The sequence below is a fragment of the Lissotriton vulgaris genome, chromosome 3_1, assembly GCF_964263255.1.
Source record: "Lissotriton vulgaris chromosome 3_1, aLisVul1.2, whole genome shotgun sequence".
Lineage (NCBI taxonomy): Eukaryota > Metazoa > Chordata > Amphibia > Caudata > Salamandridae > Lissotriton > Lissotriton vulgaris.
The window spans coordinates 1080941301-1080967012 of NC_141689.1; the positions used below are offsets into that span (position 1 = coordinate 1080941301).

Here is a 25712-nt window from a genome sequence, read left to right on the forward strand (position 1 = left end):
ACAAAGATGGTCAACTATTCCATTTATGCATAAGGAAAACAGGGTGGGGGCCAAGACACAACCCTGCCGGACACCGCGTTCGACAGGGAATGAATCGGTGACCTCACCCTGTGCTCCCCATCTAATTCTGGCGTAATTGTTTTCATGCAAGCGGACGAGGAAGGTCTATAGCTCAGGGGACATCCCCAATTCAGCAAGAACCCTCCAGAGTTTACAGCGGGGGACTAAATCGAAAGCCGATTTCAAGTCTACAAAGACTGCATAGAGTGACCCCTTAGTCAGGACCACATTCCTCCAAAAGAGTGTAATAAAATAGAAGACTTGGTCAATAGAACTAGTGCAGGGGCGAAAACCAGCTTGAAATGGGGATAAGATGTTATGTTCCTCTACCCATAACTGTAGTTTGTTTTGTACTAGGCGACCAATAGGTTTTTGTGCTGAGTCTATAAGACTGATGGGCCTATAGTTGTTTGGGAGCGATTTGTCACCCTTTTTAAAGACCGGCATTATTTCAGCTCCCTTCCATGAAGCCGGGATGGGAGCGCCCCTGGCCACTGAATTTGCTATCAGGGTAAAATACTGACACCAAGACGGTCTGTCTCTTAAAAAGACATCAGCAGGGATGCCATCCATGCCTGGAGGTCTGCCACTTGTCACACAGTTTAATGCTATACTGACATCTTTGATAGTAAAGAGCTGACTTTGATCAAAAAAATTGCAGGAGGTAGAGAGCACTCCTCCTCTTCCGGGTTTCAGGCATATTGGGGTTTAAAGAATTCTAGCCAATGTGACTGAGCTACATTGTTTTGAGGAGGTTCTGCTAGACCTCCCCTGTCCCATTTTATAATGTTCCAAAATTGCTTGGAATCTTTGACTTCACAAGCATATTTCAAGTCCCGCCACCTATTCTCATCCCACTGCCTTTTGGCCACCCTCTGGGCGTGCATATATGAATCCCTTGCCTCTCTCACTCTAGTGGGATTCTTTGCCCTTAATTCTGCACTCAGATTTTGATGGGCAGATTTACAAGGCTCGTTTTACCACCTAGCCGAACCAGCCTTGTACTTCTATTTTCCCTGGTTGGGGCCTTCATAAAAAATACTTGAAGTGTAAGAAAAAGATGGGTAGGTGCCTCTGACATGATTTGGGGAAAGTCCGGGCTACTAGTTTGAAGATTAAGTTGGGCCAATTCACTCCTGACTTCAGCTTTGAGTGTATCCAATTGAGCAGGATTCTCGATAAATTTATTCCATTTGACATGGTGCATATTATTTGAGGCAACGATGTCTAGTGTAGTGAGCCCTCCCCTTGAAGACTCAACACTATCCCCCTTTTGATGCTGAAGAAGCATTGTGGATCCTTTTTAGGCCATTGGGCGTGAAACATATCGACCTGTCCACAGTCACAGATTTAGGCTACTTGGGTACATCACCCTACTAGATTATGTTTTTTAATCCTTGCAAGGGACCCATCACATTAAATTCCAGTTTGGTATCTCTTAGATACTTTTAGTCTCCCTTCACTTCACTATATACTTTCATTCCACCCCTCACATTCAAAATGCCCTCACACAGACACTTTTCATCAGACAGCAAAAATAAAAAGATCTCTGCTAAAGCGACTCTTCGTGGGGCCCATATAGCATTGCAGTGCTGGCCCTACAAGGAGCACGCCCACTATGAAGCATGACATCCTCATTAATGTGTTAGGGCACCAAGAAATAATCCTTAGGGTTCCCCCATCTTGTCTGCCTTTCTTTCATCCTTGTTTTACATGAATATGACCTTACATCCACTGAATAGGGAGTGGCTCTAACATAAAGAATACATAATGGCTAAAGAAGAAGATCCATTAGGGCAATGAGTATAGCCCTGGCATGTGGTGTCTCCTAACGAGTCAGGTGGAAAGAAATTACCTCATGGTGTTTATCTCCATCTGACTCTAAGAAGGTTAGCTTTTCCAGGGAGCTGGAGAACCATACCTGATTTTCCCGACTGTCTAATTCCAGTGCTGTGCACCCATAGTATACAAATTTACTTTACCAATCACAGTACGATTGGAATACAAAGTTCTATCCTTCTCTGAATTTGTGTTAAACGGCTTTTCCAAATGACCCTTGAGAGCACTAACCTCCTCATTCTCATGATGGGCAAAACTGTCAATCTGTGCGGTGAGTTCTTCCATAAAAAAGGCATGCCATTTTCTGTATGGTGCTTGCTTCAGGATAGTCCCCAGGAACTAAAAAGAAAACCATGAGAGACTTTAATGCAGTAATATAAACATAAATGCAGTATCCACAGCTGATGTTTGCAGTGACTTTGAGAAGATATTGGTAAACAAACTTCAGCTGCCAACAACCTCAGTAATGAGGAAATTATATGTGGACAGAAGAACCAGAGAACACATAGAGCAGCACATAAATAGTGTGGTTTGAAATCAGTGGTCAGAAGAAACGGGAGGCCTTTACAGTGGCTGTGATTTACACAGAAACACATGCACCAAAAGCATGCTGCCTGCAAATTATTGTGAAAAGAGTTACAGTGCAGCCATCCAGACAGAAAACAGATGGGGATTGTGCAGCTATATCATATACTTAGGAGCAGAATGCAAACCTATAGGGGCAGATTTACAAGCCCCTTGAGCCACTTTTAACATTTAAAAAGTGGGAAAAGTGACGCAAAAGTGGCAAAAGGGGGTTGTAAATCTGCTCCATATACTCTTAGATCACCAGAGTTAGGGCTGAATGAAATTTTGTGTTAATAAGGATGAAGACTGAACACAAGGAAAATAAAATTACATCACAGTAGCACAATAAAAGCAAAGTGAAGTGTGATGACCCGGCAAAAAATACACTGTTACAAAGGAACCAAGTAGGAGGGCGAAAACCAAGGGTTGAATAGAGACAGTTATAACATGACCATCACAAGGTTAAACTAAAACAGTGACTGACAGAGTGACAATTCAGATGAATATGGGGAGCACTGATCACGTGCCAAACGGGTTGCAGAATATAAACATTCTGATGATGTGAAAAGCAGTTGGCAGACCCGGAAGAGTGATATTGTGACAATCCAGGGAAAGAAGAAGGTTGTGCTAGTGTGACTATTCTGGGGACAAAAAGAGTCAGAGGACCTGATTTCCAACACAGGGCTACATTTCTAATCCTGTGCAATCACTGCAGTGCCTGTAATTTATCTGGGTAAAATCCCATACATGCAGGGCTATCTGGAGTAAGCACATAATTCCCAAGTTTCTGAGTGTGAATATGGCTAATGAAGTTTTAAATGATTCTGGAAAATATTGCATCCTAGGAAAATGTTATGTACCGAGTACGGCTTCTCCCTCTCTGTGCCCATTCACAATCAAAGTCAAAAAAATGTTTTATAATCCAGACAAACAATAGGCATATGGTAAAAATATTGCAACCACATAGCAGAACAGCACTGTGATGGGGTGAATGTTATATCTGCATATATTCACTCTAAATGAGTGGTTATGGAAAACAATGAGTTAAGAGCCATGTGTGACATTCATTAGCAATTAATCCTTACTGAAACAAGCGCGCATTTCCACTGTTCCAAGTCAAAGGTTCTTTCAGTTGCAGCTGAAATAGCAGTCGGGAAAAAAGAAATATATGTAAGTAAAAGTGAACAGCAGGCAACAATTCAAATGCCATGGGCTTAGATACCAAGCACTAGCAGAAGTAGATTCACACAATTCAAAGTGTGAAAAGTCTGGTTGTTGGCTCAGCCTGTCCTGGGAATCGAATTCAATGTCATCAGTTGTTCGTGTGCCCTTGATGTCACTCTTACATCCTTATATCTGGTTGTAATTTTAGGTCTATATATTTTAGTTTCCTTTCTAATATAACCGAAAGGCCGCCACACCACTTGATCTATGTATGACAGAGCTTTAGACTTTAAGCAGGTACAGAGATAAAAGAAAGTGCATTCCAGCTCTAAAATTACATACATATAGAAAAATACTCCTTTATTATATCCAAGACCAAAATGATTATAACATTTCATAATTCATCTAAGTGAAATTATAATTTGTAATGAAATCCTCCTTAAAAACACATTAAAACACTTCTGCAGGATATCTGGTATACACAGGCTGAAATATAGGTCTTCTAGTTAAGAAAATAAGGATGTCTAACCTAACAGAAATATGTATCAATTTATTTATTAACAACAAAATATCGCCAACTCTTTTAAATGTTCCTCACTGTGAAATTCTCACATAGTAGGATTAAATTATGTAATATTTAAAACATTCATTATAGCTGCAACATATGGTTGGACCAGAGATTTAATATTTTCTTTCATATTAATTGCTGTGAAATGCCCTGTTCAGCCTTACTCATCATACAAACAATGCAATGCCCAAATAGGCTAATCTAACCACCATGCACCCTGGCTAATACCTGCTTCTAATACAAAGGCAGAGAGAGTGTTTGGTGTTTATAAATGTGGTTTGCAAAGTCTCCTATGCATTGATGTCACCTGGGTTCTTTGTTTTAAGCTCAATAGTTTACAAGAATTGGTATTACTGTGTTGTTCAAATAAGACACAATTGAAATAAAAGACGTTGCAGAGATGGGAAGTGTAATAATCATGAGGACTTTGGATACATTGAAGAAGTATTTTTTCTATGTTTACGGAATTTTTAGCACATATACACTGAATCAAGATACAGCTTCCTCATGTGATCAAGGCTGCATCTGACAACTGAAGAGCTTCATGGCAGAAGCGCTGTAATTAAGTGATTTTTGGCAACCCAAAGTTGTTAACAGCCTTTCTGTTATGTAAGGAAGAAACCTGGAACTTGAAAGAGGTTTCTGTTGATGATCCATTCAGTTTGGAGTACAGCCAGCTACAAACAAAACTGTATGCATTTTGAATAATTTTCTTGCTTACTTCTACAGGCTTTAAGTCGGACCTCCTCATCTGTTGGTCTATTGAGTCAGATCATTCACATTTTCTTCTGCCCTCCACAGTATTCATCATGGGCCAAATCAGCCTTAAGCTAACTTCACTGTGAGTGATGGAATTCTGCTTTTTCACAAGGAACACATCCACAAACAAAGTATTTTTCTTTAGTTACAGGGACAACTATGGAAATGTCGGCTTTTTGAGTACCTGGCATCCCACAGTAAAACCTTACAAAAACTGTGAAAAAAACAATGAGTGGACAACGCCTAAAAACTAGCAGCCAACACCAGGCATAATAGCTTTGTCAAAGCTTGTTTGAAATGCCACTAATGCTTGTTTAAATTGGCTGCTCAATGGCTTGTGCTTTGGGGACTCACCTTCCAAATATGTTATCAGCGGGGGGATCTTCATTCTGATGAGCCTCGCTAAAAACGGGTAGTTTGCAGGAATCAGGCGCTCGAGAAGAGCCAAGACAGCAGTTCCCTTTTCGACATCCCAGCGAGGATGTGAAGAAATTACCTGAAAACCCACAACAAATAATTCAGCAAGTGAATACTCACTCTCCTTTAAAGCATCTGGAAATGCTACCTTGTTTTCTATACAGTACTTAATACCACATTTTGGCTGTTTCTGTGTGATGTAAGTATTATGTCTTACTGATAACCAATTGACTGGAAATAAAACCATCAAGTTCAAAACAATAAAAGCTGAGTTGAATGCAAGCTCTCCATGGGCAGGTTGCATAGAAATGCCAGCAAAGAACTTAAGGAGATGGATCTGGTGGAATATGGTGGGGTGGAATGTGATACTCACAAGCAATCTTATGAAGAGGCTGTGTATTGGAATTCCTTTAGCTGTTTAGATACAAAAGAAAGAAGACATGTCATACTCAGTTCATAAAATACTGATCAATACTTGCCAAAGGAAGACATATGGCTGACACACACACTTAAGACACACAGTAGTATCTGCAAAGAAGAGGATGGAGTGATGGGTGGTATTTAAATGAGGCACTAGAGGTCATGAGGATGCTTTAATGTCCCTGCAGATACTGACAAAGGTACCCCCACCACAAAGGGTCCTGCCAGTGGTATACAGTACCTCAATGGTCTGTACTACAATGCCCCACCTCCCTACCCCAGCGATTGCTGTCAAGGAATGACAGCTGCAGAAGGTGCTACCTAAGCTGGCATGCACTGGTCCTGCTTAAGCTGTCATCGAGTGACAGAAGACTACAGTGGGACAAGAGAGGATGCAACAGGAGCTGTGGACACGCCCTACATCTTGAATGGACCATGGTAAAGGGGAGTCATTCTGCAACAGTGGATATCCCAGAAGGAAGAGAACACCAGAACATGTTCTTGCATATCCATGTTCTTAAAAATGTTAACCACCTGGGGGGCAGGCTATAATGAGTACATAATTGCCTGTTCTGTTCTGCTCAGGACCCTTTACATGAGTGACAAAGAAATAGACTATGATACCACCTGCCCAGGTTACTTGCACTTTATCAACATATTCATTGGAAAGTTGAGTGGGGGGTGCTAATTGGAGCTCTGGAAATGTAGTCTTCAATTACAGGTTCTCACCACTGGATGCAAATCTACTTCCTGACCTTGGAGTCAGTCCAAATAATTATTTTCACTTACCCTCATTGAGTAGGCCTCCCTGCTATCAGGTTTATATGTCAAGTGAGAGCCAATAACTAGCAATTTATTCTGGATCTGAAGTCCAAAATAATGAACCAGAAACATTGCAGAGTCAAATATCATAACTAAAAGTACCTCCATAGAGAAAAAAAATCCATCCATGTTGCGGTTGACTAAAGTAAAAGCGTAAAAATAGGTACCATACCCAGAAAGGTCTGACTACCATACCAGAGATAGGTATCTCCATGGAGAGCAAGAATACTCCAAGGTTTGAAGAGGAGCATTAGAGGCCTGAGTAGCCTCACAGAGTGTGAAAACCTGAGATAGTTAGCACATTACATTTAAGGGGTGAGGGTAATAACCAGATGAAGAGCTGAAAGCAACAGAAAGTAACTTTATGGCAGGCAAACTACAATAAGTATATAGAGAGCAAGGCTGCGGACCCTCCCATATCACCGGGCACATTATCTTTAAGCGACCAGGGGAGGCATCTATGCTGGTCACAGATAGAAGCCATGGCTTTTAATTGTACCCTATTTAAAACTTGACACCAGGAGATAGTAACCTGCTTAGATCCCTTAGCCTCTGGTGAAGAGACGCCAAGCTCATTTATTAACATTGCCCAGTCGATCGCTGACTTGTTTACGGCACCCATATCCAGCACTGCCCCAGAACACCCGAAATGGTTTAATTCTGAGTGTTCATGGGCCCATGGCCTCCTGAAAAAAGCTCTTAAGCAGTCCTCCATGACATAGAATATGGGTGGCAAATTGCTGTAATAATTGCAAGGAGGCATTGAAAGAGCGGAGGCATCTAATACAAAGACAGGCATAGGACAAATTAGCCCAATTGACTGAGCTAGGTGATAGTAAACTCTTTTGGCCGATCATAAATAGGCCCTGTTTTGCGGAGCCATCAAGGTCTGTGATTTGCCATCACATTACCCCGGAATAAAGGGTTGATTACTTTGAAAGGATATATTGAATAGCCCCTTAATGAGATAGAACCCGGCCCGGGTGATACATCAAGCTCTTTCTCTTTGGAAAATGTATGCCTGGGCATTGAGGGAATTGTCCTGGATAAAGGTGCCTGGATGCGATTTGATCCCTTCAGATCTTTACTAATGAACCTTCATGCCCACACTACAGCAGCAGTCAGATAGTCACAGGGAGCGGGCCTGTCAGAGTATGTTAACTGCAGTAGGGGAGTTCACCAAAGTTGAATACTTGCCCCTTTTTTATCTACTATCTATATTAATGGTTTATAAGCCTCCCTGTCCATATTACAGCCTAACTGCCCGCCAGTGGGCTGGAAAGCAGTCAGTTCTTTTATGTGCTGAAAATGCAGTGCTGAAGGCCCACACACCAATGGACCTCCAAGTCTTTATTAATGGGTTTGTTTCTTTTATGGACGGGCTAGACCTGTAGGCCAACTTCACAAAATCGTACATTTTTATAGTTGGCTCTCTGGCAACTCGATCTAAAACCTTTAAGGCAGGTGTTCACACCTTAGCGAAGGTCACCGCTTTCCTTACCTGGGAATTTTATTTGACACAAAACTCAACTGGAAACAACTGATGGAGGGAAAGTTGTGCGACATGCAGAAAGCTTTGGGAGCTATTGCCAACTATGTCCACAGATTGGGTTCTTGGTCCCCTGATGTGATTTTAAAGTATACCAGTCTATATGTGTCTTCAAGGTGTTGTACGATAGCGAGGTTTGGGGGTGTACAGTGGCCAGCAAGTTAGAGGTCGCTCAAAATAAGTTTTGAGACAAATTTTGAAGGTCCCACAGGGCACCCACTTGTTTACCATACATGAAAAACTAGGAGTTAATTACATCGCAGATTTGGTGGCAGTGAAGCCTTTGTTGTTTTGGGTAAAGATATGGTCTAGCAGGGCTCGAAAAATCATAAAAATGTTACTAGAACTACAGATCAAGTAACTTTATTAATCTACTCGACCTAACTGTAATGTACTTGACCTGGGAGCTGGTCTCAAATTATGTGATCCTGGGCAAATATTTTGTCTTAGGGAGCCGCCTTTTCCGTTATTATCATGTTAGACCTGGCACCTTGGCGTGAGTCTCCCTTCCACTTTTTGCTGATGTGCCTCCGATGTTTTGCTGGTTTTCCGATACTCAGGGCACTGCGCCATGGCTGATCCGTGCCGCAGTGCAAGTGCTCCCTACTGTAAATTGTACATACGATTGGTATCCATGATTGGTGCATTGGATTTACTGTTAGTCCCTAGTAAAGCGCACGAGAGAGTGCCGGGGCTTGTAGATGCCAATACTGCTGGTGGGCCTGCAGCGCTGGTTGCGCCACCCACCGAAGCAGCCGTAAAGATGTGTCTGGGAACTGCGACCGCAGAACCCGCGTGCGGTCTCGTACTGTCACGCTAGCTGGGCAAGTGTCCCCACTTGCCAGCACCGACCCTTCCCTTGACTACATATTAGTCACCCCTATGGTAGGCCTACGGGCAGGGTGCGTTGTAGGTGCAAGGTAGGACAAGCCCTGATGTGCGTGGCATGTCCTAGTAGTGACTTACAACGAAGACCGTATTTCATTACTGAAGGCTACCTGCTCCATTAGGCCAGACTGAGCTGCGAGGGTTATTACACCCTATAATCCCCGCAGGCTCAAGGAGCATGGTGGTGAGTCATGTTTAGTATGCCTGAACTCAGGATAATGAGATATTTCTTGTAGTCAAGTTTATTTCAGTATCCTGGGTTTGCAAATGCTACTTTTAGAAAGTTAGCATTTGCTTGCTTAACCATTTCAGCCGCCTCTGCTGGTATGTGTATCTGACTGTCTGGGATGTGTGAGTGACAGGGCTGGAGGGATGACAGGTGGTGAATGCGCAGATTACACCTTAGTGGGAGGTAGGAGTGCCTCTTGACTCGAACTGTCACTGTGCTCGGCCACCACAATGCTGGCTCCACCCTCCTGGGGAGCGGCGGATGACTCTGCCGGCACCTGGCCCAGGAAGGGCGAAGCCCCCATCAACAAGGTACTCTGGCCACCCCTGTCCGGACAATGCTGGCTCCACCTCCTGTGGGGCGTCTGATGCGCCTGCCCCTCACACTGAAAGCAGAAGCCGGAGTACACCCGCGGGGGTACTCCAGAACTGAGAGTGGCTATGCAAAGGCCCCCCTGGCCTGCGAGAACAAAAGAATTGGCCTATAAAAGAAGGAGCCCTGCTCCTTGAAAATTAGATCCGGTTTGGGCCACAGAAGGACTCTGCCCTACGAGAAGGACCGTGAGAGACGAGGAAGGGTGCTGACTCTTGCCTGTGTCTGGTGCCTTGCTGCTGAAGGAGAGGAAGACAAAAAGACTACGAAAAGACTTTTGCTCTACTTGTGCCAAACTCTGCTAAAGAGATCTCCAAGGGCTTGCGACTGAACTTGCCCCCTGACCAGCGTCCCAGGACCAGTGGACGCTACCCCCTTGGAAGAAAGCGACTGCGGGTGCTGACCATCGCCGCAGCACTGACGGAGGAATCTCCTCTAGGGCATCAACATCCTCCCGACCACCGTGACCGGGGCCCAAAGCAACAGCGGAAGCAAAGTGAGGACCAGCCGCCGCTGGCCCGAACACCGTGACCGCAACTGCACCAGGAGCCCGAGAGCAAAGCAAAGGAGGACCCGTCCGGTCCGAGCTCTCGAGGTGACTGCATAGCGAGCAGTCACTCACCTGCAAAGACGGACAGTTGCCCTACGAGAATCCGCAAGGTCGGTAGCTTGCCCGACAGCCCAGCTGTGAGCCCACAGCTGCACCGGCACTTGGCTGGGTACGTCCTGCACTTGGGGACCGTACTGCCACTTGCCACCACCGCACAGCCGCCGCCTCCAGGGTTGGAGCGGACGACGAGGAGAGGACCCTGCCGCCACAGAACACCGCTGCCCCGGACGACCAGTGACCTGCTCGGCTGAAGAGCCGCAACGATCCGCGACCCCGGGAAGGCAACGCGACGTGGGACAGATCCCCCTGGAAGCCGCCGGCTCCACAAGAACTTTGGTTAACACCGGCCTACGGGCCTCAAGAGAACTTCCATAAGAACTGTGGTAACCCGAATCAAGTAACCTGCAACCGTTTTACATAAAGTATATTGACTGTATTCACAAGCCTGCTTAAAATCTATATAAAGATATATATTTTTACGGAATACAGTCTGGTCTCGTTGTGTGGTGGGTTGGTTGTAAAGGTGTACTGTTGCAAGTGTTTAACCCTATGTGCCCCAAAGATTAGCCTACGACTGCTTAAGCCACACTACCTAGAGGGTAAGCAGAGGTTGTCTGGAAGGTAACCCTCAGCCCTGACGAGGAAGAGAGAGACCCTGCTTGTCGCTAGTGTTGCACTGCGCCAACTAGAGCCTCCCCCTTCCTACATTGGACGCAGCGGTGAGGATTTTCGAATTTACACTTGCGATAGTTATACCTGAGCTTCTGACCACTACACAAGGATTACGGTACAGTTACTAAACCACAGACTTTGCTTTTTGAATTTTGCTAAAAAAAGATTCCGAGTGCAGAAACCATGCCGGGCACAAAGAGCCTGGATGGAGCGGAGTCCACGACCTCCGAGGTGTTGGAGATAGAGTGGGATGCCGCAAAGCTGGTCAAATACTCAAAGATGGAGCTGAAGTTTTTCTGTAGGAAACTAAAGGTTCCGCACGCTGGTTGCAAAAACAAGCCGGAGCTCTACAAGGCCCTGAAAGCCTGGGTGGAGTCCAGAAAGACCCCGGAAGAGCAAGACGTCCTCGCCGAGCAGAATACGACGGAGGAGCAAAATGCGCTTGGGGATCTGATCGATCTAGAAAGGCAAGACAGCGAGCACAGCTTGGGTAAAGGCCTGTCGCCAGAGGAGCTGGCGGACAGGAAGGAAACCCGGAATCACAAGAGAAAGTTGGCAGAATTGAAAATTCAGCTGGAGCTTGAAACGAAAAGAATGGCGCTGGAAGAGCGAAAGCACCAGATGGATTACGAGGTGAAAATGAGGGAGATAAGTCTCAAGGAGAGAGACTTGGATCGGCCTCCCTCTGGTGGCAGCACATCGCCAGTGCAGGTAGAGTCAAGAGTGCACATCCCGAAGGACGTAGTTAAGGAGTTCTTTAAGGGGGATGACATAGGACAGTGGTTTAGGGCATACAAGGTAGCCATGTCCTCCCACCGGGTCCCTGACAAGGATTGGGGAGCGGGGTTGTGGGGAAGGTTCCTTAGCGAAGGGAGAGATACCTTGCTAGATTTGCCCATTGAGAATCAGAGATCCTATGCCCACATGAAAGAAGCTTTATTAAACAGGTACGGGCTTACCCCTGAAATGTATAGACAGAAGTTTAGGGGATGTACTAAGCAGCCTGGGAATACGTATGTGGAGTATGTGACTTACTTTTGCAGAGCACTGGATGGTTGGGTGAAAGGTAACAAAGTTAATGATTTTCAAGGTCTCTTTGATTTAATTGCATGGGAGCACTTGTCTGATCACTGTTTTCCTGAGTTACGCCAACACCTGATCGATAGCAAGCTGTCCAACCCGAGGAAGCTTGCTGAGGAGGCGGACCGCTGGCTCAGCACCAGGGTCCACAAGGGTCCCGTGGGAGATTCCGCCAAGAGTGGGCAGGGTCCCCAGCAGAAGAGTGGGGGGGACAAGGGGGGAAAACAGAAAGGGTTCCAAAAAGGCCCCCAAAGTAGTTCCCAAGGGAATCCGCAGCAGGGTTCTCAGCCTCCCCCACCCCCGAAGCAGAATGGGGCCCGACAGGTAAACCTGTTCCAAAGGGGCCCTTCAATTGTTTCAAATGTGGCGAGCCTGGGCACATATCCAGTGACCCCAAGTGTCGCCTATTTGGAAAACCTGCACCCACTGGTGCTCCGCCCCGACAAGTGACTAGCGTTCACCTGGGAGAAGAAATGATGGTCCCGGGGGGTGGAGATCCCGTTCACATGACCCTAGTCTCGCTAGGAGACAGTGAGATGATCCCGACAAACTACCTGCCCTCTAACACTAAGAAATATGGGCAGGTGGTGATCATCAATGGCAAGGAAGCTGAGGCTCTTAGAGACACAGGAGCCAGTGTGACTGCAGTGAGGCAGCACCTGGTGTCTCAAGAGCAGGTTGTACCCCATGCCTACTGTAGGGTTATCAACGCTGATAATTCTGAGAGTCAGTGTCCGATGGCTCAAGTTCCCTTCGAGTGGGGGGGGTCTCTGGTACTCTGCAGGTCTGTGTGAGAAAAACCATGCCTGTTGACTGTTTGCTAGGGAACGACTTGGAGCACTTCCCTTGGGAAAAGGTGGAGAAAGCGACTCACCTGCGGATGGTGGGTCTGCCTGACTGGGCGTGCGTGACCACCCGGTCGATGGCAGCCAGTAGGGGTGATCGAGAGGTCCTGGGGCCTGATGGAGAGGCCCAGGAACCGGCCTTAGGGAGAAGGCGCAGGGGGCGCGGGAAACCGGCCCCTGAAGTTCCTACGGTCCAGGAGGAGGCAGACCTTGAGGGGGATGCCCTGGAGCCTACAGGGGAACAGATCGCCGAACTGGGGGACCTGCCTGAGCTGACCCATTGGCAGCAAGAAGGAGGACCCTCCAGGGAGGAATTCTGCAGGGAGCAGAAAGAATGCCCTTCTCTCGTGGGTATGCGGCAGCAGGCTGCAGACCAGGCCAATGGTGTTCAGGCCAAAACCCATTACGTGTACTGGGAGAACGACCTCCTGTATTCGGAGCCTAAGGCTGCTGAACCTGGGTCAGCCCGTGTGCTGGTGGTACCCCAGAAGTTCAGAGCCTTCCTACTGGGTCTGGCTCATGATATGCCTTTAGCAGGACATTTGGGGATGGACAAGACCTATGACAGGCTTGTCACCCACTTCTACTGGCCCCAAATGCATAAAAGCTCAGACGCTTATTGCAGAACCTATCCGACTTGCCAGGCAAGTGGGAAGACGGGAGGGAAGAACAAGGCTCCCCTCCAACCCTTCCCTGTGGTTGGTACGCCATTCCAGCGAGTGGGTATTGACATCGTTGGGCCTCTGGACCCCAAGACAGCCATGGGCAACAGGTTCATCCTGGTCTTGGTGGACCATGCCACCCGGTACCCTGAAGCCATCCCTCTGAGGACAGTGACGGCTCCCATGGTGGGGCGTGCACTGATGGGAATTTTCTCACGCGTAGGATTCCCTCTAGAGGTGGTGAGCGACAGGGGGACCAATTTCATATCGAAATATATGAAGTCCCTTTGGCAGGAGTGTGGCGTAACGTACAAGTTCACCACACCCTACCATCCCCAAGGTAACGGGTTGGTTGAAAGATTCAACCGAACCCTCAAAGGCATGATAATGGGCCTGGAAGGTCCGATGAGGCGTAAGTGGGACGTCCTCTTGCCATGCCTGCTGTTTGCATATCGCGAGGTACCACAGAAGTCCCTAGGGTTCAGCCCCTTTGAACTGCTGTACGGTCACCCCGTGAGAGGACCACTGAGTTTGGTAAAGGAAGGCTGGGAGCAATCTCCCAGGAAACCTCCCCAGAATGTATATAGCTACATGCTGGCCTTCAGAAACCAGACCAGACGCTTCAGACAACTTGCCGAGGCAAATCTGGAAGCGAGCCAGGAAGAAATGAAGCGGTGGTACGATCAGAATGCCACTCTGGTCGAGCTTCAGCCTGGAAAGGAGGTGTATGTCTTGGCCCCAGTGGAGCCCTGTGCCCTTCAGGATAAGTGGACAGGACCATTTGAGGTTGTGGAGCGCAAGAGCCCCGTGACATACCTGGTGGACATGAAGACGCCCAGGAACCCTTTGCGGGTCCTACATGTCAACCGCCTCAAGCCCCACTTGCGAAGGTCCGAAGTGGGCATGTTGTTGGCAACCGATGACGGAATGGAGGAGGAGTCGGAGCCTCTTCCGGACCTCTTGGTGGCCTGTGAGAAGGATGGGTCAGTGGATGGAGTTAACCTCTCACCCTCCCTGACCGCCGAACAACAGGAGGACTGCCGCCAGTTGCTGGGGCAGTTTCCAGACCTGTTCTCCCTGGTTCCGAGTGTCACAGATTGGTGCGTCCATGATGTGGACACTGGAGACAGCTTACCGGTAAAGCATAAGGCTTACAGGGTAACTGACAGGGTCCGGGCCTGCATCAAGGAGGAGGTCTCCAAGATGCTTGCCCTCGGGGTGGTTGAGTCTTCCAGCAGTCCTTGGTCCAGCCCCGTGGTCTTGGTTCCGAAGGCTGCTGCGCCGGGAGCCACACCCGAACTACGGTTCTGTGTGGACTACAGAGGACTCAATTCAGTCACGAAGACTGACGCGCACCCCATCCCCAGAGCTGACGAGCTCATTGATCGGCTAGGGGCTGCCCGGTTTCTCAGCACGTTTGATTTGACGTCGGGGTACTGGCAGATCGCCTTGACCGATGGGGCAAAGGAGAGGTCGGCATTCTCTACACCAGATGGGCATTTCCAGTTCCGGGTTATGCCATTTGGAATGAAGAATGCCCCTGCCACCTTCCAGAGATTGGTCAACCAGGTATTGGCGGGACTGGACGAGTTCAGTGCCGCCTACCTGGATGACATCGCGGTGTTCAGCGGCACCTGGCCCGAACACCTGCGACACCTCTGGGAAGTGTTGATGGCCCTGCGCAGAGCAGGCCTCACAATCAAGGCAAGCAAGTGCCAGATTGGGCAGGGTTCAGTGGTGTACTTGGGACACCAAGTTGGGAGTGGCAAGGTAACCCCCTTGCAGCCCAAAATCGAAACCATCCTGGCTTGGGAACCCCCCAAGACCCAGACTGCAGTGAGAGCCTTCCTGGGGCTCACTGGGTATTACAGGAGGTTTGTCAAGGGCTATGGCACGATCGTGACCCCCTTGACAGAGCTGACTTCGAAAAAGCAGCCCAGGAATGTGATTTGGACTGACACCTGTCAGAAGGCTTTCGACACCCTGAAGACTGCCATGTGCACGGCGCCCGTGCTCCTGGCCCCAGATTTCTCCAAGGAGTTCATTGTGCAAACAGACGCTTCAGAGCATGGTGTAGGGGCTGTTCTTTCACAGATGACTGAGAAGGGCTTTGACCAACCCGTAGCCTTCATAAGTCGGAGGTTACTTCCACGGGAAAGTAGGTGGAGTGCAATAGAGCGAGAAGCATTTGCTGTGGTCTGGGCGCTGAAGAAGCTAAGACCCTACTTGTTTGGGTCTCACTTCCGAGTTCAGACAGACCACAGGCCCCTCAGATGGTTGATGCAAATGAGGGGTGAGAACCCGAAACTGTTGAGGTGGTCCATTTCTCTACAGAGTATGGACTTTACGGTGGAACACCGCCCTGGCACCGATCACGCCAACACTGACGGTCTGTCCAGATTTTTCCGCCTTAGTGATGTGGAACTCCCTGGGGAAGGATAGTTCCCCCCACATTTCAGCTGGAGGGGACACATGTTAGACCTGGCACCTTGGCGTGAGTCTCCCTTCCACTTTTTGCTGATGTGCCTCCGATGTTTTGCTGGTTTTCCGATACTCAGGGCACTGCGCCACGGCTGATCCGTGCCGCAGTGCAAGTGCTCCCTACTGTAAATTGTACATACGATTGGTATCCATGATTGGTGCATTGGATTTACTGTTAGTCCCTAGTAAAGCGCACGAGAGAGTGCCGGGGCTTGTAGATGCCAATACTGCTGGTGGGCCTGCAGCGCTGGTTGCGCCACCCACCGAAGCAGCCGTAAAGATGTGTCTGGGAACTGCGACCGCAGAACCCGCGTGCGGTCTCGTACTGTCACGCTAGCTGGGCAAGTGTCCCCACTTGCCAGCACCGACCCTTCCCTTGACTACATATTAGTCACCCCTATGGTAGGCCTACGGGCAGGGTGCGTTGTAGGTGCAAGGTAGGACAAGCCCTGATGTGCGTGGCATGTCCTAGTAGTGACTTACAACGAAGACCGTATTTCACTACTGAAGGCTACCTGCTCCATTAGGCCAGACTGAGCTGCGAGGGTTATTACACCCTATAATCCCCGCAGGCTCAAGGAGCATGGTGGTGAGTCATGTTTAGTATGCCTGAACTCAGGATAATGAGATATTTCTTGTAGTCAAGTTTATTTCAGTATCCTGGGTTTGCAAATGCTACTTTTAGAAAGTTAGCATTTGCTTGCTTAACCATTTCAGCCGCCTCTGCTGGTATGTGTATCTGACTGTCTGGGATGTGTGAGTGACAGGGCTGGAGGGATGACAGGTGGTGAATGCGCAGATTACACCTTAGTGGGAGGTAGGAGTGCCTCTTGACTCGAACTGTCACTGTGCTCGGCCACCACAATGCTGGCTCCACCCTCCTGGGGAGCGGCGGATGACTCTGCCGGCACCTGGCCCAGGAAGGGCGAAGCCCCCATCAACAAGGTACTCTGGCCACCCCTGTCCGGACAATGCTGGCTCCACCTCCTGTGGGGCGTCTGATGCGCCTGCCCCTCACACTGAAAGCAGAAGCCGGAGTACACCCGCGGGGGTACTCCAGAACTGAGAGTGGCTATGCAAAGGCCCCCCTGGCCTGCGAGAACAAAAGAATTGGCCTATAAAAGAAGGAGCCCTGCTCCTTGAAAATTAGATCCGGTTTGGGCCACAGAAGGACTCTGCCCTACGAGAAGGACCGTGAGAGACGAGGAAGGGTGCTGACTCTTGCCTGTGTCTGGTGCCTTGCTGCTGAAGGAGAGGAAGACAAAAAGACTACGAAAAGACTTTTGCTCTACTTGTGCCAAACTCTGCTAAAGAGATCTCCAAGGGCTTGCGACTGAACTTGCCCCCTGACCAGCGTCCCAGGACCAGTGGACGCTACCCCCTTGGAAGAAAGCGACTGCGGGTGCTGACCATCGCCGCAGCACTGACGGAGGAATCTCCTCTAGGGCATCAACATCCTCCCGACCACCGTGACCGGGGCCCAAAGCAACAGCGGAAGCAAAGTGAGGACCAGCCGCCGCTGGCCCGAACACCGTGACCGCAACTGCACCGGGAGCCCGAGAGCAAAGCAAAGGAGGACCCGTCCGGTCCGAGCTCTCGAGGTGACTGCATAGCGAGCAGTCACTCACCTGCAAAGACGGACAGTTGCCCTACGAGAATCCGCAAGGTCGGTAGCTTGCCCGACAGCCCAGCTGTGAGCCCACAGCTGCACCGGCACTTGGCTGGGTACGTCCTGCACTTGGGGACCGTACTGCCACTTGCCACCACCGCACAGCCGCCGCCTCCAGGGTTGGAGCGGACGACGAGGAGAGGACCCTGCCGCCACAGAACACCGCTGCCCCGGACGACCAGTGACCTGCTCGGCTGAAGAGCCGCAACGATCCGCGACCCCGGGAAGGCAACGCGACGTGGGACAGATCCCCCTGGAAGCCGCCGGCTCCACAAGAACTTTGGTTAACACCGGCCTACGGGCCTCAAGAGAACTTCCATAAGAACTGTGGTAACCCGAATCAAGTAACCTGCAACCGTTTTACATAAAGTATATTGACTGTATTCACAAGCCTGCTTAAAATCTATATAAAGATATATATTTTTACGGAATACAGTCTGGTCTCGTTGTGTGGTGGGTTGGTTGTAAAGGTGTACTGTTGCAAGTGTTTAACCCTATGTGCCCCAAAGATTAGCCTACGACTGCTTAAGCCACACTACCTAGAGGGTAAGCAGAGGTTGTCTGGAAGGTAACCCTCAGCCCTGACGAGGAAGAGAGAGACCCTGCTTGTCGCTAGTGTTGCACTGCGCCAACTAGAGCCTCCCCCTTCCTACATATCACATAAGAGAGCACCTTCAAATATGCAAGTTCACTTTTTCTGATGTACTAAAAAACGTTTTATTTACTAGACAAAATGTTTTCTCCATGTATAACAAGAATCAAGGCCATTAATAGGGTGCACATGATTCCTGGCTTGCCTCTTAGTTCACTAAAAGCATTGTCATCTGGGCAGGTGCAGCAATAATTCCCAGTTCATGTTTAAAAACTCATGTTTCATAAATAGGGTATTCATAACTAGTGACATATATTTTTCAAGCAACATCTAGGGTTCAGGCCGAGTTTAACTCTTTGATTATTTTATACTGTTTGTCACTAGATCATACACTTGAAATCCCCTTACTGCAGTATGTAAAAAAGTTCTTTATGGCTCTTGGCAGGGCGGATATTTTTCTGAAATGTGACGCAGTGTGGTCTCAGGACCTGAGATTAGATTTTTTTAAACACACCGCTGCTCAGCGCGAAAATACTGAGCTTATGCAACCAACCGTGAGAGGACCTGTTTTGATAAGTCAGGGCAGGGAGAACTATCTATTTACCCTCATAAACCCCTTAGATAGAATTTTAGTAACCAGTTTTAGATTCAATCTGCTACACCATCTACTGGTCTCCCCGTCTGGTAATTTACCTGCAAACATGAGAGGGTCCTGTGGCTGCAACGACAGGTCTCCACAGGACACCTTACACTTTGTTTTCTTGTGTAAATATTTCCCCACCCAGGGAGATTGATTCTTAGGCCCCTTTTAAAATCCATGAAATTTAGACAAGCCTGGGTTGTAGTAATGTATTTGTAGGTTTTGCCTAACAACCATACCCTTTTTGTTGCCACAAATTTCCTGAGGGTTGCTTTTAGATCAAGAAGCTTAAGAAGCGACTGACGTCAGCTTGGACCATGCAAATTTGCACAATATCTCTTTTAATGTAATGAAGTTCTTCTTATAGTTATATTTTATATTTTTTTAAATCTTTTATGGATGTGACTACTTCCGAATAAAGATTTATTATTATATAGAAAGCAGCAACATCAACACAGATACATATATCGCCAAAAGGAGAGCAAAAACTGTTATTGAAAGAATGACACCCACATACCATAGTAAATTAACCAAAACTCCTGAGCTAATGCACTGGTTCTCCACCTCATGCCAGATCATTACTAAATATGAGGGAATCTGGGGAGAGGAGGAGGAAGCATTAACCACCTTCAATGGTAGATCCCACGGTATCAATGAGTAGGATGGTTAAGACTCACCACATTCCTCAAAGTTGATGCTTGCTTTCTTATCTACAACAAGTAGCATCTGGCACAGTGCTGGCACAGATGAAGTATAGTCCTCTTCCAGCATGTAGAGCAAAGTCTCTTTCCAAAATTCCTGCAAGAAAGAGTGGTGAATGTATTATTTGTATCATTAGCATTTAATAAGGCTTTATTCCCACAGATAAACAATCATGGCTGGTGGGAGGATTTTTGACATTTTATTTAGTTCATGGGGAATGTTGCAAGCTCCCCTCTCCAAGAGATGGGGCTACATTTGATTCATCCACTTGCTGATACAATTCCTCACTGATGGGGTCCAAGGCAGAGGCCTAGTATTACACTGATGTAGCAATAACCCTGTTTAATGCTACAATCTGGGATTCTGCATCCAATCAGAATGAACCCATTATGTGCAGAGAATGTGCGAAACATGTTACTTTCCAAAAACCCTACAAGTGAGATGAGGTTTGCAAATTAGCTCATTATCTGTTGGAATCGTCATGAATGTGCCAGGATACGCAAAGCAATGGCTGGAAATGAACAACCCTGTTGATATGAAATATTGGTGCCCGATGTATCATGGGGCGGGTAGCAAATAGGAGATGCAAATTGAGTAGCAATGTTGTGCAATATGACTGATGTACCATTAAGTCTCATTTCAGTCTATTTAGAAAAAGTTGCAAACCCTCCTGCCTCATTCAAATGAATGAGGTAGGATTCAATTGGTGATCTTGTACAAATGTTCGAAACCCTGGGAAGTACTGCATGGGACAGCAGACCTCCATTCCTCCATCAGAGGACACAACCTTTACATTGTGTCTCGAACCACTGTGTGCATTGACAATGTGATCCAACTCACTAATGCGTCTTTACAATGTATTCCTTTACCACACAGGTAGTTACGATGACTTGCCTAAAGGAAAGCATTGTTGGACTAATTTTGGACTTTATGGCCAACACTTTCCCTACTGTTGCACATACTGGAGTTGGAATAGTAAATTTTACTATTCCAAAGTCCAGTGTTTTCCCTAAGGCAATTCATTGTAACGACTTCTGTGGTAAAGGAATGCGTTTCAAACATGCAATCGTGGTTCAGAACACGTTGTTAAGGCAGGAGTGATAAATGCCTGCATGGTTCCAACATACAACCCTGCAGCAGAGGGAACTTTACAAAAATGTGCTTGTCTGTGAGCCGGAGAATAATGAAGATCACCTGGGAAATTAGGAGTCTTTGGATATTCTGCAGTTTATATTTTCTATAAACCTAGTTAAATGACCCACCTTGTTTCACATCCTCCTCGCTTACCTCATCAGTATTTCTATGGCGTAATGCAATTGTATTGAGGAGCTGAGAGATTTGGATGAGGATGGTCTCTTCCTCAACATCAGATTCATCATCCATGTGACTAGCGAACTGTGGAAATGTAAAAAAGCAAGCAAAGTAAAATAAGATGGATTTTCCCATCATTTTAATTGTGTTTTCTCTCCTTATAAAGGGACAAGAGATTTGGGAGTTAAAACATCACAACTAATCTAATCAAGGTGGTCAAGCACAAAGAGAACCTTTTGACAAATCCAAATGTAAAAGCAAAACCACTAGCCTCAAAAATGTAAATAGAAATGTACAAATGCAGTTATGCTCTCATGCTCCGCTCTGTTGAGTATAAAAATACCCCGTCATTAGGCGTGGGAGGGTATAGCATTCATACACTGTCAAAATACCGGTGGACTCACTTATAATATATAAGGTTCTGATACATGGGACACTACACCTGGGACATTGCGCCTCTGGCACCACAAGGTAGTATCTCGTGCTCACCACACAGATTTGCCCTTCCCCCATGACTTGATGAGGAAGTATGTGATACCTTATGGGACTTACAACACTCAATAAAGACTAAAGAATACCAGGAACTACGTTTATGGGAGGCAGTTCTGATATGAAATACTGATTTGAAGTATGTTCGTGGTACTTTGTGCTGGATTTGGTGGTTTGCCCTGTTAGGCATTTAAACTGTAAAGTGGGGTATGCAACAGAAAATAACATACTAGATAATTCACTATCAGTGAAAAGCCTAGCTCATCAGTGCAGTAGCTGAATGCCCATGTGCCTTCCCCAATCAACCCAGAAATTGCCCAGTTAGCCCGGGCAAAGTCTAAGGGGCAGTTGGCTCTCATAGGCTGGATTGTGTGGTTGGCCTCTATACTCCCTGAGAGCACTGCTTTTGAGCCAGTCCCATTCCCAAAGTGTCTGAACATATTATTTATTTGCACTCAAGCCAGTCAAAATGTGCATCAGGTTAACTAAGATGGGATCTAGGTGTTCAAGCATCATTCTTACAGTGCGATGCAACACAAGGACAGACATCTGAATTGTCCCCGGCATCAGACCTTGTTAGAATAAAATTGTTTTTGCTGTTTTGATTATGCACTTATTCATGTAAAAATTTGCATTCGCTGCACCATTTTATCTTAGCCCACCATTTTGAATCGTGACCAAAACTGACCCTTGCCTTTCCGAAAAAAAGGCTTTTCATAGGTTTTGTTTTTTTAAGGTAGGGCCTTGCTGTCAGTCAACATGAGCTTTATTCGACAGATGTCATAAAAGCAAGTCACATAAAAACGATTTTCCAAGTTATAAAAAAAAATACAATATATTGAAAATTTGAATAAAAAGAGAGAATCAAACACATTAAAAGAGCATATACTATATGTTAATAGAAAAAATGTATGCTACTAATTGATAGATAGTTTAAAAAAGAGTCCAAGCATTAAAATATAACATATTATTATTATCGGTAGGAGACTTCATTCACAGAGGTACTAAAGGAGCCTAGATCTAATTGTCTACATCCATCTCAAAAACGTTGCTACTGATACTGCGCACAAGACTGATAGATCAGAACACAATATTCTCATTGCTACACTTGACAAGTGAGTACCCATGTTCCTACAAATGGGTGTCAGCCAGGCTTTGCAGGGAGCAGCGTATGCCGGACAGACAAATAGCACATGCGCGTATGATTCTTCAGCGTCAGCGCAGTTTGGACATTTGTCATCGGCCACAGTGGACCATGCAGCTGGAAAGGACTTCAAAGTTAAGCAGCCTGCTCTAAACTGAAAATACAGTTTGCGATCTAGGGGCTTAGTAATTACGTCTCAATACATGGATTTGGTTTAGTTTGTTAGAACTTCCTTGTTAGAGAGGTGGCATCGCTCATTCTATTTGCTTCTTGCACCAACGGTTCCCAGTTCTTTTGCTCAATTAAATGTTTTGCGGGAACTCCGTAGCACTAGGATCATCCCACAGTGATGGCATACCCATGCTTATTATTAATGATCTGATGTTGCGTAGCCAGCCAATCTTGTGGAAGTGATCTGCCTCCATTATATCTTTAAGACCGTCTGCAAAGATGGCCAATTCTGGGGTATGCCAGATTCTACACCAGAAGAGAATAGGGCGTAGCCTTGCAAGGTCTACTATGGCTTTTCTGCCTAAATCATAGTGCAGGGGGAGCAAGGGGGTACTTTGACGTAGGCTTGTTATCCAAACTCAGGAACGTATTCTCGGAGACAGCTAGAGGATGCATTTTCTCGAAGCCCTATAGCTCAGCACCATACAGAGCTGAGCTCAGTAACTTTGAACTATAGATGTGCAGCGCCGGGGTAATGTTTTATGTTCCTTTATCATGGCTCCGGCCAAATGCATGTGCTTTAAGGCCATGGTGTCAATATGCGGCCTCCAGCTAAGTCGTTTATGCAGGGTGATGCCTAGATAAGTAAATGCATCAACCTGCTTCACGGGTTGCCCTTCCATTACTCCCCATTAAATGACCTATGTGGGTTAAAGGTCATGAACTTTTTTTTTAGCTATTGACTTTTAGGCCACGCAATAAGCAATATTCTTCAAAATGCAAAAGCGAATCCTGCTACCCACTCGGTGTTTTAGACAGTATAAGCATATCGTCCGACACCATTAACATGGGAATTTTTGTGCCTGCTAAAACTGGAGCATCTGTGGAAAAGGAAGCCAAAAAGCTAACAATACCATTAATAAAGAGTGAGAATAATGTAGGTGCTAAAATGCAACCCTGACTTACTCCCATCTTTACCGGGAACTGGTCAGTCTTGTTTCCTTGCACCCCCAACAAATTTGGGCATAGTTGTATTCGTAGAGGCGAACAATTAGGAAAAGTAGGTATGGGGCAAGCGGAGTTCCTGCAGTACCCTCACAGTTTGGGCCGTGATACCAAGTCAAAAGCAGACTTAAGATCAACAAAGGCTGCATAAAGGCTTCCTTTTCCAAGTGTTACTATCCGCCAATAAATGTAAATAAATCGGAATACTTGATCAATAGTGCTCATATTAGCCCAGAAGAGGACGCAAAATGTCATTATCATCAATCCAGGTTTTAATTTTTGCCAAGACAAGTCGAGCTACGACTTTCTGGATTGAGTTTATCAGGCTTATTTGCCTGTAGGTCCCGAGTAAGGATGTATCTCCTTTTTTTATAAATCGGGATGATCTCCGCCCCTCTCCAGGTGTCCGGGATCGGAGCTCCATGAGCAATTGCATTTGCTAAAAACATTATGTATTGACCCTATTGGCTTTGTCCTGGAGAAAAATATCTGCGGGGACCTTGTCTATGCCTGGCGCTCTCCCAATGGCGATAGTGCTCAGCGTCATTGTCACATCAGCTAAGTTGAAGACAGTATCCGATGATTTAAAATAAACCCAAGAAGGGTCATAATCCATTTTATCATTAAATGCATATTGATCTGAAAAAAACCTAACCCACAGAGCAGGCTCCACATAATTTTGCGGTGATTACCTGTGCCTCCTGCACCCCATTTTAACAGGTTCCAAAAGTGGTGCATGTTCCTCTCCTTACAAGCTTCAATAAGGTCCCGCCATCTTTTCTCATCTCAGGCCTTTTTGGCAGACAAAATCACCTTCTTGTATAACTTTCTTGAGTGTTGGAATCTAAGCTAGTCTCCTGATCTTATTGCCCCCCCCCTCTCCTCCCCCAGGCTCTATGCTCTTTTTTGCAATCACTATTATACCAGTGAGACTGTTGCTGACTTGCCTCGGTCTTTGATCAGGAAAGGGTTTCAAACTATGTGAGTATTATATCAAAAAGGGTATTATGTAAAAGTATTGTATCTTTCAGTGTGCAAGAGTCACAATGAAGAGAGAACATCTGCGTTAAAGTATGTTCCAGGTCTGAATTAATAGTTGATAGAATATCTTGGCGTTCAATTACCATTGGCTATTTAAGATGTTGCATGTCATTGGTCAATGCCAGTTCACCCGTCTGTGAAAAATTTGAAGATTGTGAAAGCTCTTTTTAGTCCTTAATTACAAGTGTTGTACAGAGTGGGTTATGGTTGCTCTTGTGTCTATCCATTACGACCATATCCTGGAGGGTATGCCAGATTTTTAGTCTAATTAGCATATAATCTATCCTGCTTGAACTACGGCCATTGCTAAACGTATATGCCCCATGCTTATCCGATCTTGTTCTTCCGTTAACTGCCCTTAGACCATGTCCGTGTCTTAAAGCCTTCATCTGTAGAGCAGCCTCCGTCCACTTTCTGATTGGGGGTATTTACAGATTAGGGATGTCCCACTGCTCGTCCTCCACCCCGCTAGGTCCAGTTCCCCACTATCAAAGGGCTCAAAAGTTTGTTAAAATCTCTTCTAAAATTACAGAGGAAGACCAAGAGATGTTATGTAAAAGCTCATCTAGGCCAGAAATTGTCTCCGATCTACAACCTCCTATGTGTCCTCTAGCATAGATGTTATAAATATCGATGTCGCCACATGGCCTGCACCCCAGACGGATAGCAAGGACATCATTGCTAGCCATTTGTAGTGGTTTTATAGTAAGGCCAATGTCCTGCCGGACCTAGATTGTGATGCTCCCCGAAGGGCGTCCTTGTTGCCTTAGGAGCTGGTTTGTAATAATTTAAATAACCCAGGTGATAGTAAGGTTCAACTGACCATGTTTCTTGAAAGATACATATGTCGCTTGCCTCACCAAAGGAAGTTCAGTCGGGAGACACCCCATTAGACCGCAGCCCAGCAATGTTCCATGATACTATTGATAGACTTTGTTGTGACT

At 46.5% G+C, this 25712-nt stretch overlaps 1 protein-coding gene across 1 annotated transcript in view; it reads right to left on the reverse strand.

Moving 5' to 3' along the window:
- The window catches only part of LOC147727442 (maestro heat-like repeat-containing protein family member 1), a 109006-nt gene that overhangs the window by 43215 nt on the left and 40079 nt on the right, over positions 1–25712 (reverse strand). The window contains exons 8-13 of the mRNA XM_086963118.1: positions 20895–21002; positions 19583–19703; positions 5748–5788; positions 5312–5453; positions 3552–3604; positions 2131–2238 (exon numbers count right to left, since the gene is read on the reverse strand). Of these exons, the coding sequence (XP_086819244.1) occupies positions 2131–2238; positions 3552–3604; positions 5312–5453; positions 5748–5788; positions 19583–19703; positions 20895–21002 (573 nt within the window). The remainder of the gene's footprint in view (positions 1–2130; positions 2239–3551; positions 3605–5311; positions 5454–5747; positions 5789–19582; positions 19704–20894; positions 21003–25712) is intronic.